A 16,315-nucleotide genomic window follows, 5' to 3' on the forward strand; every position below is an offset into this window, starting at 1 on the left:
CCAATTATAATTAATATTATTCTATCATTAATATTATTCTATAATAATAATAATTAATATTATTAATATTAATATTATTATAATAATTACCATATTACTATAATACCCCTACGTTTGGACGGGAAAATTCTAGAGGAGGATAATGCTTTTATATATAGTATAGATTTGGTTCAAGATATTTTAGACCAAGGGGAAGAAATCAGATTTATTCTAACAAAGGAATAAAAATGGGTATTTTTTTAAAGAGTAGCTAAGCTTGTAGAAGAGGTGTTCAAAGTCAAAGTCAAAGTCAACCATCAATGGTAGAAGAGATGATTGCACAAGCTTGAAGAAGAGACTCTTAGGGTGTGTTTGGTAACCCGGAAAATGATTTTCAGAAATCATTTTTCGAGCTTTCAGTGTTTGGCAATGTCCAGAAAATATGGACAAAAAGTCCGGAAGTCATTTTTCGGAAATGGAAAATCACTTTCGCCGTGCGAGGGACGACCTATTATATGCACTGTATTTTATCTTATCTCCCTGCTACTCAATCCCATTAATTTCAAGAAGGGGGGAGGGCGGTAGAATTCTGTTTGAATATATGAGTAATGAGTATGATGAATGATGAATACATGTTCTATGACCAACACTGTTCTATGACAACTGTTGGTGTTTTTTTTTTCCTTCTTTTTATAATAAATATACTATTTATTATATTTTTGTACATTTTAAATACAATAATAAAACTATATAATTATACAATTCCATGGTTGCAGTAGGCACTAGGCGCTAGTCGGGTGGTAGACTAGCCGGCTAGCGCCTAAGCGGTCTAGGCGTTGCCTAGGCGGCGACCTATAAATAAAAAAAAAATAATACATGTGTATGGATAGTATATATATATATATATATATATATATATATATCTTACTTTTCTTATTTATAGAAATAAATAAATTTAAATATATAAAAATATAATAAAAATTAACAAGGCCGACTCGTTCGAGTTAACTAGGTCGAATTCGGCCTAGTCGGCCGAGTTGCGGCCGAATCGGATAAGTTAGGCGCTAGGCGGAGGCCTAGGTGGCTAGCCACTTAGGCGGACGCCTAGGGAGCAATTCGCCTCGGTCTAGGGGTGCCTAGCGCCTAGGCGGTGCCTTAGGCGGCCTAGGCGGGGATTTTTGCAACAGTGTACAATTCTACTCATTTTTCGAAAAATGAACCAAACACACAAAGATAGTTTTCCAGGATGCAACCAAACACAGAAAATGAAATTGTTTTCCGAAAAATGACTCATTTTCCAGAAATCATTTTCCTGCTTTTCAAACACACCCTTAGTTTGAAACCCACCAAGGAGAATTAAAATTAAGTAAAAGGTTTGTTGATCGAAGAAATGGTAGCACAAGTGAAGATGCATGGTTGGAATCTCACCCATGGCATCAAAGTGGGATTAATGTGATCAAAGTGAGATTAATGGGATCAAAGTGGATTAGCCAATGACCTTGTGGTCTAAGTGGCATCCAATGTCCCGGTTAACACTTCCACATGGATGATGGTAGTGGGTTCGAGCCGGATGGTAGTGGGTTCGAGCCTCAGTAGAGGCAACTCTTGACTCTTTGTGCTTCAGTAGGTTGAGAAAGTAGCTATGAACAAATACAAAAATGTACATAATTTTGTTGCAGGAGTTTTGGTACTTTGATAGTGGATGTTCTCGACATATGATTGTCAATAAAGCTAGTCCATTAGAATTCATATAATTAAATTAGACATTAAAGAAATATCTAGCTAGGAGGAGCACAACTTGAGTAAATAATTGAGTTGGTGTCAAATTTTAATTTGGAAAACTATGCACATGTAGGCTAATAGGTTGAGTGAAATTTTTTTATTTTTTTTTGAATACTACTGACTCTAGTACAATGCAGTATCTGTTCATAACTACTTTCTCAACCTCAATATTACCTCCACTAAGGCTCGAACCCACCACCTCCCGTATAAAGGGAAGGATTTGATGTCACTGGACTACAAGGTGCTTGGCTAATATTAAGTGATAATTATTAAGTGATAATTTATACTATAATTGCTACACCTTTAAAATTATTGTTACCTAAGTTGGTTGTTATGGTGGAGTAAATGACTAATATTTGGTTTGATAATTTTCAATATAATTTATTAACACAAGAACATGTAAGTATCTAGTGTTAACATGTTTTAATTCGTCAGCAAATTGATGAATCTTGTTAAGTATTTTAGAATACCACTTTATCCGACCATGCATATGTTTTAACTATGAACATCATGGCCCCTCGCATGCTTTCAGTAAATGTATTAGGTTGGTCGAAAGGTTGAATCACATGTCTAGAATGACATGTCTAGAATGAAGGGAAAGGGGTGAATAGACTTGTGTAAATTTTAAAAAATTTTATCGTTTGAAGAAATTCTAAGGGTCCATTTGGAAAGCAGGAAAATGACTTCTGGAAAATGTTTTCTGAAAAATGAGTCATTTTCCGAAAAATAGTTTCATTTCCAGTGTTTGGATGTATTCTGGAAAACTATCTTTGTGTGTTTGGTTCATTTTCTGAAAAATGGGTAGAATTGTATAATTAAACATTGTAATTATTTTATTTAAAATATAAAAAATTATAATATTATTTATTAAAAAATAGAATTAAAAACTCAAAATTTAAAAAAAAATTTTAAAAACGTAAAACAACAGGTTTCCGTTGGTTTTCGACGGTTTCCCACCTCTTGGTCCATTTTCAGTCATGGGTGATATAGGATATGGGTTAGTTTTTGGTCGAGAACATTCGGAACGATCATTTTGGTGATTTCGGAAAATGACTTACGGAAAAAAATTCCGTAAGTCATTTTCCAGAAAAATGAACTGATTTTTCCTTGGTTAACGGAAAACATTTTCCGTTGACCACATTTTCCGGGCGTGGCCAAACACTGATATCTACTATTTTGTACAATAATTCACCCCTTATTTTAGTTGTTTTGATGCTTATTTTCTTTATCCCAGTGAAATTGAAAATTGTTTGTGTGTTATATTGTTACAAGGGTTGAATTATCCACAAGGAGCAGCAAAGGAAGAATTTTGGAACATTTTGGACAAGTTTTGGAAGAAAAGGAAATTACCAAGGAAGAATAGGAAACAAGAATAAAAATTGGAAAAGAATTGGAAGTTGTCTCATGGGCCCAAGGCCCATCTATCTCCTATATATTCTACATATTCTCTACAATTTAGAGAGTTCCCAACCCTAGTTAGTTTTTAGTTTATTTTTCCCCTTTTCTTCCCTAGCATAGTTTAGATTAGTTTTATATTAGATTATTTAATTTCAAGCTTGGAATCTCGGGTTGAAGTTGGATTTGTTCTTCATCAGAAAAGTTCTCTTATTCCTTTATTTACTTTCTTCTCAGATTTCTTGCTATGTTTATGGTTATTTATTATTGTTTTGTTTTATTTATTTTTATGATGCATGAGTAGTTAGCTTTTGGGTTTGGATTAGGGTCCTATTGCTATTCTTGATGCTAGATTTGTGATTATTGCATAAAGGGAAATAATTGTTTACCTAAGGTTTATGTTTGAGTTGGATTATATTTTCCTCTTATTGATAATTGATGCGCAGCTTTTATTGATTTGTTTTAGAGAGGATTTCATCACAACGAAAGTTGGATGAAAGACTCAGCCTAACCAATTTCAACCCAATTTTTCCTACTATGAAAATAGGGGTAATTTGGGGGCTTATAATGCTTTTGTGTTTAAGGTTATGATTGATGCATCACGAAGTGGGGCAATCTTAGCCTAATTCTTGTTATGGATTACGAAAGTAGCTAACTTGAATTCTTGAGTGCATTGCCAATAAATCCCTTGGTTAATTGCTTTTCCCTAATTTTGAGATTGTTAGAGCATCATGATTGCAATACCCCTAATCTGATCCCACTCTTTTATCATATAGTTTATCCCTTATTTAATTTGCATTATTTTATTTCCATTCATTAATCTTAGTTTGCTTGGATTCTAGTGAATTCCAATACTTTAGTGCCTAGAATTTTAATAAATCACACAAATACGTGTCATAGCCCCAATCCTCAGCGGAACGACATTTACACCCTCTTTTTACACTCACAATTATACTAATCAAACACCGAAAACTCGGAAAATATTTTCCGGAAGTCATTTTACAGGTTACCAAACACACCCTAAGTTTAAGATGAACTTAATTTAGAACAATCAATAGTAAATTATTTTGGCAGCAGAAAATGTGAACCTTTTTCTACAGATTAAGCACAATTTTAGTCTTGAAAATTTTTAAGTTTGGTTGAATTATGAACGAAATATAAAAGCTTGTAAAGTGAAGAGAGAGAAAGATTTTTAATTTGAAGTGGTTCGGTCAAAATTCAGCCTACGTCCACTCGTCTCCTTAAACTCCAAGGGTGATTGCGGTAAAATCCTTAGTATAAAGAACACTTGAGAGTTAAACACAAAGCCGGCCTGTTTTTCACAAGTCACAACTTACTACTCGACATCTATCACATTTTATGTGTCATGTTTACAATTTATCAAGGTTGAAAAAATCGCTAGGAGCCCCCTAGGCGCCCGATTGATTTTTTTTTTAAATATATAATATATATGTATGAACTATGAAGTACAGCAACTCAGGAAGCAATATATAATTATAGAGTATTAGATACAGAGACACATTGTTATACGGCCAACAAAAACACGGCGAGTTTAGGAGATCGGTGTCTGATAAGCACTATTTTTATATTTAATTTACATTAATTTTTATAATAAATTAGTTTTATTTATTTTACATTATATTTATTTTAAACTTTATTTTATGATTTTACACTAATATAATAATTATGTTAATAATTATGCTTAATAAATATTTTTGACTAATCCTTTTTCTTTATATTAAATTATTTGATTTAACCTAACTAAATTCTTTTGTTTTATTATGAATCCAGCAGCCGCCAATCTTATTTTATCATTTATTATTATTTTAGGTTTATGAATTCTAAGTACGTATAATAATAATTAGCTTACCAAGGATTGCAACATGTGAAAGCTTCCAACAGCAGCGACGGAATCGGTCGAAGGCCTGCGAGGATTGCGGCGAGCGACGGACCTCACTTCTTGCATGCTGCCGACCTTTGCTCCCTTTCTTGCAAATTGGCGCAAATTGCGCCAATTCTTATGTATAAATAGGGTAGCAGCATTGCTTTGTAGGGCATCCCATTTTTAATCCATTCTCTTGAATTCAATTTCAATTTCTTTGTTGCTTATAAAACACATATATTTATATATATTTTTTTAATTTTGTAAACAGTCCTACAATGTACTGCTGAGTTCATATTTTTCCAATTCGAGAATAATTGAAGTTTGATTCTACAAGACCAGTAAGCTTTATTTAGCCTAAATTATTCTTTGCACTTTATTATCTATATATCTTCTGTTATATTCGTATATATGATTTAATGCTTGGTTAATTGTTGCAATAGGGCCCATTGTTCAATTGTCAAGTTATTAAATTGCTAGTCAGAACCTTGAATCCGTAATTGTTTAAGTGTTTTGATGTTAGTAGCAAATAGCACAATTTGATTATAACTGATTTTCGTTTTGTGTTATGGAGATATATAGTCTAGCTTAAATGAACCGAGCTTATGAGTTTGTTGGCTAGGATTGGTAGTCTTTCTAATTCGATAATGCTGGTAGTAAATTAAATCCTAAGAGCTTGTTTAGGGTTGTTTATTAGCTAGGGAAGTAATTAAAGAGCTTGTTTTAATTACCGACGAAGTAAGGAAAGACAGGTTGTTAGAGCTTGTTAATAACCATAACCAATCTAGTAAAGAGTAAAGTTAGTTTGGCTTGCATATCAATATCTGTCTTGTTAGAATTAAACTGATATTATGCCTTGGGTTGGATACCTTTTGCTATTGACATTCACTTGATAATTATTTGCTGTTTGATATTATTTTCTATTTTCCATTTTATTATTGCTATTTAAGTTTCGATTCTCATTTCATTATTTATTAAATCTATTGCTAAAGATAAGTCTAACCAATCTCTGTGGATACGACCTTACTCATCACTATTACAATTTATAAGAGTAAGTATTTATTATTTGTTGGTTTCGACACCCATCAGTGTCTCGAGGAGAACGGCGATGGAAGCTAAGCTTAGATCTGAGACTCTTGTCTGCGGCTATAGGAGAACGACGACTGAAGCTTCAATCTAAGACTCTAGTCTGCGACTGGAGAACGGCGACTGGAGCTTCGATCTGAGACTCTGCTCTGCGACTGTAGGAGAACGGTGACTGGAGCTTCGATCTGAGACTCTGCTCTGCGACTGTAGGAGAACGGTGACTGGAGCTTCGATCTGAGACTCTGCTCTACGATTGTAGGAGAACGGTGACTGAAGCTTCGATATGAAACGGCCAACGGTGACACGAAAATTGCTTTCAAGTCTTTCAACTTCGGTCTGGGACTCTGGTTTTCCGTCTGCGACTGCAAAAAAAAAAAAAAAAAAAAAAAAAAAAAAAAAAAAAAAAAAGAGGATTGCATTAGGCGGTCGGCTCGGAGGTCTAGGCGGCGCCTAGGCCGCCTAGCGGCCAGCCGCGGAGGAGGCCGATTCCGGCCTTCCTCGACGCGGTCGGGCACCGCCTAGCGCCTAGGCGCGATTTTTGCAACCTTGCTATTTATTAGTCAAACCAACTATTTCTTTCTTGCTTATTTTATTTAATATTTCTTACTTATTATCAAATTTGTTCTTCTTTTTTTTAATGTTTAACATTTATTTTAATGTAATTTTTAAATATATAAATTTTGTATATTAATATTAAACTTAATATGAAAAATTGAATTAAAAATAAATCTAGTCAAATCCAAATAAACTAGACGCATTAAATGAGAGGGATGAAGTAGTGAAGTATCATAGGATCATTATTGTGTGTGTGGATCATAAATAAAAAGTACATTATTTGTATATATATATATATAATACATTGTTTGAGTAATGAGAGCACGTTATTTTATATACTATTAAATAATGTACATTCAGTATACAAATAATGTACACTGTGTGAGTGCGTGACTATGTTCCACATAATAATTTGCCAGTACTATAGGTTTGAAAAGTTATATTAATTGAGAAAATGGGTCATACTAAATTCTAATGATAAATAAAAGTATTTGCTACAAAGTTCTCCACTTTCACGTGGTCTAGTAGCCCGGTTTACACTCCTACAGGGGAGTGGAGGCGACTATTGACTCGTTGTGCTTCAGTAGGTTGAGAAAGTAGTTATGAACAGATACTACATATATATATATATATATATATATATATATATATATATATATATATATATATATATAAAAGCAACAACTTTCTGTGAATAAAAAAAAATTCAGTTTTCCACCCAATAGAAACGATGTGACGATGTCGTTTTGGCCAAATTTTGAGAAATCCGATTGCATTAAAATGAGACGGTCTTTTTTAGGCCGGATATTTTGTCTTTCATTAATGATTAAACCTTTTGGGTTTCCAACTAACGGTTGCAATAGTTATTGGTAATCGTCGTGACTCTTCGATTACCATTCTTATTTGAATCGATTTAAACCTATTTCTACCAATATAAATACATGTTACAACTTCATACTTTCATTTACACATTTGCAGATCGAATACCAAAAAGTTCAGAACTACATTCTCAAGTTGTAGGCCATGGCTCCCATGTACATTGTTGTAAGAGAGATTAAGAAGAACAAACGTCTGCTGCAATGAAGTTGAGAGCTGTGCGTATCTACGATGTTTTGCAAAGCAGAGGCAGTGAAGAGATCAAATCAAGAGAGTGTGTTGTTTTCCATGACCATGAGGTAATATTAGTAATTGTAAACTTGATTGCTTCATTCATAATACAATATACAGCAGTAGAAATTAATTACCTCTTATTTATAGGGGTCATATGTTCATCTGCGTATTCCTGGCAAGAATGTGTCTATTCAGAATAAATTTATTGAAGGCAATGTGTATTGTATAAAAAACTTCCTGGTCGTTCAACATTACTATAGCTATAAGACATGCAGTGGTCCTCACATGTTGAAGTTATTCAATGAGACATTGGTAAAAGACTACAAAGGATTGGATTTCCCTACACATATGTATCGTTTACAGTCCTTTACTTCTTTGAAGACAGTGATCCTACTGTGTTGGTTGGTATGTTCCATTTATTTCTTTGTTTTCTTACATAGTTCAACACTACTAATGACTAACAATGGACTGCTCACTGTTTTTTTTTTTTTTTTTTTTTTTTTTTTTTTTTTTTTTTTGTAGATGTGATTGGTAGGGTAGTGGAAATATACTCCACTTTGGATAAGTTGGTATCTAGTAGACATTCTAGGCTCATAGATTTCCATATTGAGGATTTAAAGTAAGCCCTAAAAAAGTTGTTTATATACATAGATATGCTGCCCTTTTGTTTCTAACCTTCTACTTATTTTGTCTAAGTGGCCATCAACTTAAATACACTGTATGGGATCAGCATGTTGAGAAAGTAATGCTTCATTTCAGAAAGGATTTTGTAGAGCCAGTCATTGTGCTAATTCAGATGGGAAGGGTGAAGATTTCTGAAAACTGTAAGTGAACTAATCCTTAAACTTTTGTAGAGCAAGTAAATGTGCATACAAATACATACCTTAAATCCTTAAACAAACTGTTTGCTTACCAGTTCTGGTCATTATGTGCACTAAACTCATATTGTTAGTCAGACCCTGTCCATAACTGCAATGCAAAATAAGTATGAATTTTATTTATGATCACACTGGTAGAATTACATTTGTTGTAATATAAGATAGGAAATTAAATCATTATCTCATACTGTATATCAGTTGCTGAAGTACAGCATATTAGTTGAATTTTTGTTTGTTTAATACTGTATAGCACCATTCTAAGTTCCAATTTCCTGCAATGCAAAATAAGATTCACTTTTGTTTATGATCACACTAGTAGAATTATATTTGTTGTAATATAAGATAGGTTATGATATCCTTACCTCATACTGTGTACCATTTTAAGTTCCAATTTCCTGCAATGAAAGTTAAAATATTATGATGTAGTTGCTGAAGTGAAAATAACAAGTTCTTATGATGCTACCCAACTTCTGTTTAATGGAGACAGTACTGAGTTTTTGGAGTTTAGAGAAAGGTTTGTTTCCATACTCAATTATTTTCTTTATTGTTTAACATTTTGGATTACAGTACACACATTATTGATATATATATATATTTTTCCTTTTAGCCTAATTCTGCAGCAAACACCTATAAAGAGCATTACCTCTAATTCAGCTTATAGTCATGGTAATTCAAGTGGTGGGGATTTAAGTAGTTCAAAAATGCGTATCATTACCATATCTGACATCTTTCAAAAAAGAGAGGTACATACAAGTTCTTTCTTGACTGTAATTTAATTATATCTTATTAGAATAACTTCTTACCTTTTTTTCCTTTTGCACAGGTAGGGGAATTCTGGGTACCTGCACAGATCATTGGTATAGAGTCCGATGTTAATGATTGGTTTTATGAGTCCTGCAAAGCACAAGGATGTAATAAGAATGTGGAACTAAATAAAGGAATGTTTGAGTGTAGCAAGTGTAACAGCAGATATGATGAATGCATTTACAAGTATAAAATCAAGGTTAGAGTTGTTTATGTTAAGGGTACAACACCTTTTCTACTATGGGATCGTGAAGCACTTGATTTGGTTAGTGTAAAAGCAGATGAAGTGATAGAAATGCAGCCAAAGGTTTGTTTAATTTTAATAAATCATTGAGTAATATCTTTTCTACAACTCTTTTTTAACCTACTATACTCTAATTTCTTTTCAAATCTTAGGTAATGATCAAGATCCCTAAAGAGCTTAAGACTATGGTGGGCCGAGGTTTTTTCTTTAAGATCAATGTAAAAAAAAGATCAATTGGACAACCTAAGTCATGCTATTCCTGTAATGCAAGTGAAACACTTCCCTGAGTTGTTCAATACTTACTGTCCTAGTCTCCTTGACGATAATGATGATTGTCTATCCTCTAAGTTACAACTTACTGACAATGGATCAGATTCAGATGAGGTAAGTAACCTATATTATACTCACTATGTCTACAAGTATTACTTTTTCAGGTTCTTCTACAAAACTAATGTACTCCTATCTATTCAGGGATTTTTTTTAGAGGAAGAAGCAACGAGTCCAAATGTGAATGCTATGAAGGAACGATCAGTTCATGTAACTGAGAATGAGGCTGTTAAGAGAAGTTTACTTGATCAATTTTCCAGCACTCAAACTTCAAAGAGGAAAAAACATGTGGTGGTCAAGGAGGAGAAGGAACTTGATGATAAGGAAACATGAATGGTTGTTTGTTCTGTGATTCTTGATTGTAAATGTGACACTGGTTACTATTGGTCCTCTTCAGACAATGTCTTTTGGTCCTACTGAGATAGTTCCTGCATGTCTTTTGTTCCTATTGCAAAACTAATTTCTTTTGGTCCTACTGAGATGATTTGTAATTGTTTATTTTAACTGCTAAGTTGGTTTATGAATTGATGTTTTTGGTCCTACTGAAATGATGTCTTTTGATGTTTTTTTAACTGCTAAGACTTTACTGCTAAGTTGGTTTCTAAATTGTGCTCAGATTCCAGCACTATACTGTTCACACAATGATCTTTACTGCTAAGTTTTTTTTTTTTGTCAAATCAAAAGTTTTGTAGGTACTTTATATGTGCATGATGTGAAATGAGAAAAGATGTAGCAGTGCAGGACTCAATGCTTTAGTGCTGGAAAGAACACTTAGCAGAAGGCATTTAATGAAGTGTAGCAAAAGGAAGTGAAGACATAGACAGTGCATCATAAACTTATTTCATAATGATCAAATGTCTGTACTAATAACCTTATACTTATCTAACAGTTTCTACCTTATGTAATCAATACAATACTTTCTTTTTACCAATGAAATCAATATACATAGTTGTTACCTACTCATACAGATCTTGAAAGTCCATCTCCTTTGTACTTTTGCAACACCTTTTGAGATTAAGCTGCCAATTCCAGTTGCTTTGTAATTTTTCAAGTAAATAGGGCCAATCAATGAATCTGCACAAACATTGTCCAATTAAAATTCAGCTAAACTCACACAACAGAGTACTAAAATGAAGTAATATTGTTTCTCTATACCACCTAATATAGTATTGTTTGTGAATTTTAATTTAAAGTTAATGTTAAAAACTGAAACATTTGAGTAAAAGAATGATCTATCAACAGTTCAGTGATCGATTAACTTCAAAGAATAATCAACACTGAGTTGAGTTAATCACTGTTTTACACAAACAAAAAATGAATTGCTATATTTTCATCAACTAAAAAACATGTACTAAATAGCATACAATAATGAGGAATCACTTTAGTATTACAAGTGTTTTTAGCATGATTAAATAAGAAATCCTATTGCTACATTGTCAGCAGTGCAAGACTCAATGTTTTACTGCTCAAGAGAGCACTTAGCAGCTCGAAAGAAGACTTAGCATAATGCAGTTAATGAACTGTAGCAGAAGGAAGTGAAGACACAGTGCATTATAAACTTATTTCATAATGATTAAATATTGTTTGTCTATACTCATGTAACAGTTCCTATCTTATCTAACTAATATTCTGCTATGAACTAAGGTAAACTGACTAAACACAGTACTGCTATGAACTAATATACTTTGTCTATACCACCTAATATAGTATTGTTAGTGAATGATAATAAGAAGTTAATGTTAAAAAACTATTACATTTTACTAAAAGAATATTCTAAAAACAGTTCAGTGATCTATTAACTTAAAAGAATCATCTATCATCAATTCAGTGAATCAGTGTTGTAAAAAAGAAAATATCATTAATTTCAATCTCTTCATCAACTAAAAAAGTTGTACTAAACAGCAGACAATAATGAGGAATCACTTTAGTGTTACAAGTGTTTTTAGCATGATTAAGTAATAAATCCTATTTTTACATTGGTATATTTGCAACTGCTGAAAAACCATTGGTATTAAATACCTTAGAAAAACTTTTGGGTTTCCTAGGAATAAGTAAAGACATATCATGATTGTTTATTAACAGCTATGTTGTAAAAGTAATCCCTTCAACTCCATTTACAATGTATAAAAGGTAGGAGAATTCAACGGTACAATTTTCACCTTTCTCTACTCTCTACATTGTAAGATCCAGTGATGAAGAAATCGACAAGATCAACAGTTTTAGGATGTAAAAGAAAATCTTCTCCAGAAGATAAAGGTATGTAGCTTCAAACTGAATTTCTAATACTAAATGGATAATGTGTTTTGTTCATACAACATTATATAGTCACACTGTAAATGCTAATTTTATAGATTTTTTGTACTTATCTTCCATATGAATTGATTGTTTTTCTTCATTTTTCCTGCATATTACATAAAAGAGGTTAGAAATTACAGGTTATAGTGTGTTTTGTTTGAAATAGGATAAAAAATACCAAAAATCCGCGAAAGATTATAGTCCTTCATTTTGGGAATACGTATCTTTTTTTCAGACTCTTGAAAATCTATCAACCTACATATGTATAAAAATCAAAGAATCATTAAATGCCTACAACTTTCAATCACCCATTTGTGGTTAAATGCTTAGGTTTACGGCGGGGAGAGGGAACAACCTTAGGAACTGCTCTTGCACTGGAACACAAACATCATTTTAGGCATGTACATTAAACAATCTACACCGAAACTACAAGAATTCAACGCTGGAACATACTATTTGACAATTCTTAAACCCTAGATATGTTCTTTACTAACAATAAGCTTACAAATGTTACATAAACTGTTCATAATAGCTAAATAACAAAAAGAATACAGTAGATTTCACTTAGAATCGTACCTCATTTATACTGAACTTCAAATCCATAAAGGATTCAGATTACCCCAATGTTGGTAGCCGATTTCTTAAGCGTCTTATACTTTCCATCCGAAAAAACTCTGAGCAGTAGAAATAAAGTAGTTTCCTCAACTTTGTGAACAAATCGATCCAACGAATGAGGAATCTATAGTATTTTGTTAAGCAGTCAATGAGCACGAAGAAATGACCAACGAAGGTTCTGGAAATGAACCGCTGGAGATTTGCTCACACGCACACGCGTATGCACTATATATATATATATATATATATATATATATATATATATATATAATAACTTGGTTTAGGTAATTATAAATGATGTAGATAATATATAATATTAACTAATCAATTTAATAATTTATGAAATGATTGTTTTTGTTAAATGTGGTTCAAACTATTTTTTTTTTTTTTTGTTAAATGTGGTTCATGAATCTTTAAATACTTTTTAAATACTCAAATTGATTTCGGTTTTAATCATTTATTTCTATCTTTACAATTGTTTTTTTTTTTTTTGTATTTTGTAGAAAATGAGAGTTGTACACAATCGACGAATATCATAAACCGACCACATAATGGTTCTCCGGAAAACCAAATATTTGGAGTTTTTCAATCATCCCTTTCTAATCTGTTAAGCATATTAACTAATGGTGAGTATTTTATTATATACCTATTGTTATAATCATTTCATACGAACTGTATAAAGTGATTTCTTATAGTAATATTTTATTTTAGAAACCAACTGTTTCAGGAATTTGTATAAAAGTAATCAATGGACACCTTTAAATGATATCACCATTACCCCTACTACGAACGACACAACATGTATTTTTCATTTCATTATGGTTTACTTTTACCTATATTTTGAAATATAAAAGAAAAATGCAAAACAAATGAATACTTCAATTACTATTAGGTTATGTACTTTATTAGTTTTGGAAAATGTAAATCCTTTAATTATTTTTAAATTGTTGTTGTTTTCAGTATGGAAAATGAAAATAAATTCGCAAGTATAGACTATTTATTGAATGATTTTTTTATTAGTTTCAATTATAAGTTATTGTTTGTTTTCATAAATTTTGGGTTAATAACAATGTAAATTTTTATTTTCTAATAAAGAAACAATATAAGCTAACAAACACAAGGACAAATTAATTTTTTCTACCTTCATATACTACACGTTCAGTTCATTCATATTCAATACCCACTTGCGTTTTTTTTTTTTTTTGAAGTGATTCAATTATTATTGTCTAATTTATTCTATATTTTTCGTTTTTAACCCAAATGCAAAACAAATGATTAGTTCAATTACTATTAGGTTATGTAACTTATGTTTGTGCAACATGTAAATACTTGACTTAATTTGAAATTTTAGTTGTTTTGAAATGACAAATAAACATAAATTTGTAAATATAGACTACTTATTAAACGGTTAAATGTTTAATTTTCAATTATAAGTTATGGTTTGTATTCCGAAATTTTGGGTTTTTAAGAATGTTAATTTTTTTTAATAATAAACAAACAATATTAGGTAATGAACGCAAGGAAAAATAAAATTCTTCTAGGTTGTTATAGTGCACGTTCAATTAATTCATATTGAATATCCACTTGCTTTTTTTGTAATTTAATTTTTATTGTTTGTAATTTTATTGTTTATACATTGCTTTTTTTTAGGTGTTCAAGATTGTATAGATAGGTCCAACGAAACTACAGTTACGACCTTAACACATATTGTGATTACTTCTACCATGGAATGCCGCAACTTAAGCAATGACTTCAATGAAGCATGCACAGAAGAAGATACCACTATTACGGATCGGAATCAATTGGTTAGTGTTTTGTAAAGGGTAAATTTAATGTGTTTTAATTTTTAATAGCATATATATTTCAGAACGGAAATGTTATAAACTTAGAGACAATTTTGTATTTTGTAGTTAATTATGCCGATTTTGGTGATCTGTTGGACTCATGTGTGCATTGTGGTGCATTATTTTGGTTCGAAGAACGTTTAGATAAATCAAAGTCTAGCGCTATTCCAAAATATTCGTTGTGTTGTACCAATGGTAAGATTCAATTACCAAGTTTTAGAAAGCCACCCCAGAAAATATATGATCTTTTTTTTTTTTTTACACAAGGACAGAAAAGAAATCACTTCTTGGACAACATAAGGTCGTATAACAGTATGTTTTGTTTTACGTCAATGGGCGAAAGAGTTGATAGAACAGTAAGTCAAGGTGGTGAACCCCCGGTTTTCCGGATAAATGGACAAAACTTTCACTTAATAGGAAGCTTGCAACCAAATACTAGTGCCCCACCAAAGTTTGCGCAATTGTACATCCATGACACGAACAATGAAATTACGAATCATGTCAATTCAATAAGGTATATTTTTCTAACTTTGTTTCACTTTTACCCCAATTGTAAATCACATTTTGATTTTTTTTTTCTTTCCAAAAAAAAAGTGTGAATGGAACTTTCTCAGCGGATGTATTAAGGAAGCGTTAGATGAGCACAATGTCTTGGTAAAGTCTTTTAGAATGGCTAGGAATGAGCTTCAAAATGATACTACAACAGAAATCAAAATGCGACTAATAGCAAAAAGAACAACTGATGCCAGGACATATAATTTGCCAACAGTATCGGAGGTTGCGGCCCTAATTAAGTGACCTTGAACCTAACATGGGGGTGCGAGATATTTTGGTTGAGTGTAAATCAGGGAAATTGAAGAGAATTAATGAGCTAAACCCGACATACTTACCATTGCAGTATCCTATTTTGTTTCCCTATGGAGAAGATGGTTATCGGGATGATATCCAATTCAATACGACGATTACTCAAGCAGGTGGTAGCAGACAACATATAACTACTCGGGAGTATTTTGCATTTCAAATACATGAAAGGAGAAGTACATTGTCTACCTTATTGCATGCTAAAAGGTTGTTTCAACAGTTCTTGGTTGATGGATATACAATGGTGGAATCCGGTCGTCTTTTATTCATACGTAACAATCAAAAGGCGTTGCGTTGTGAAGTATACAAAGGTTTTTCTGATGCATTATTTAGAGGAGATATAGACCCTGCAACTCAACGAACACTAGTACAAAATTGATCATATAAGCATCACTTTACACTACACCTATTTAAACAGGTGTAGTGGATTCTCAAAAAAAAATGAAAATAAAAAATTATTAGGAGACTTTACGCGGCACCCGTAGGGAGTAGGTGCCGCGTAAAGTAAATTAATATCCGTAGAGGTGCCACGTAAAGTCGACCAAAAAATAGGGCACGGGTTCGAACCGAGACAAAACAAGGCACGAAACTTAAACCCAAAGATGAACGACGACGAACCAACCCAAAACTAGATTCGCCGTCGCCATTGCCGCCTCCG

At 32.3% G+C, this 16,315-nt stretch overlaps 1 protein-coding gene and 1 long non-coding RNA gene across 2 annotated transcripts; both read left to right on the top strand.

Moving 5' to 3' along the window:
• The first annotated feature begins 5,256 nt into the window (after positions 1-5,256).
• On the top strand, positions 5,257-6,434 carry LOC116021650. Its single transcript, XR_004099035.1, has 2 exons — positions 5,257-5,379; positions 6,128-6,434. It is a non-coding gene; the product is annotated as an uncharacterized LOC116021650 (long non-coding RNA).
• A 9,173-nt stretch (positions 6,435-15,607) lies between these two features.
• LOC116022423 lies at positions 15,608-16,036 on the top strand. The gene has a single exon (XM_031263150.1). It carries the CDS (start codon positions 15,608-15,610, stop codon positions 16,034-16,036), a length of 429 nt encoding a protein of 142 aa, XP_031119010.1.
• Positions 16,037-16,315: the final 279 nt, after the last annotated feature.

This window comes from Ipomoea triloba, chromosome 6, assembly GCF_003576645.1.
Source record: "Ipomoea triloba cultivar NCNSP0323 chromosome 6, ASM357664v1".
NCBI lineage: Eukaryota > Viridiplantae > Streptophyta > Magnoliopsida > Solanales > Convolvulaceae > Ipomoea > Ipomoea triloba.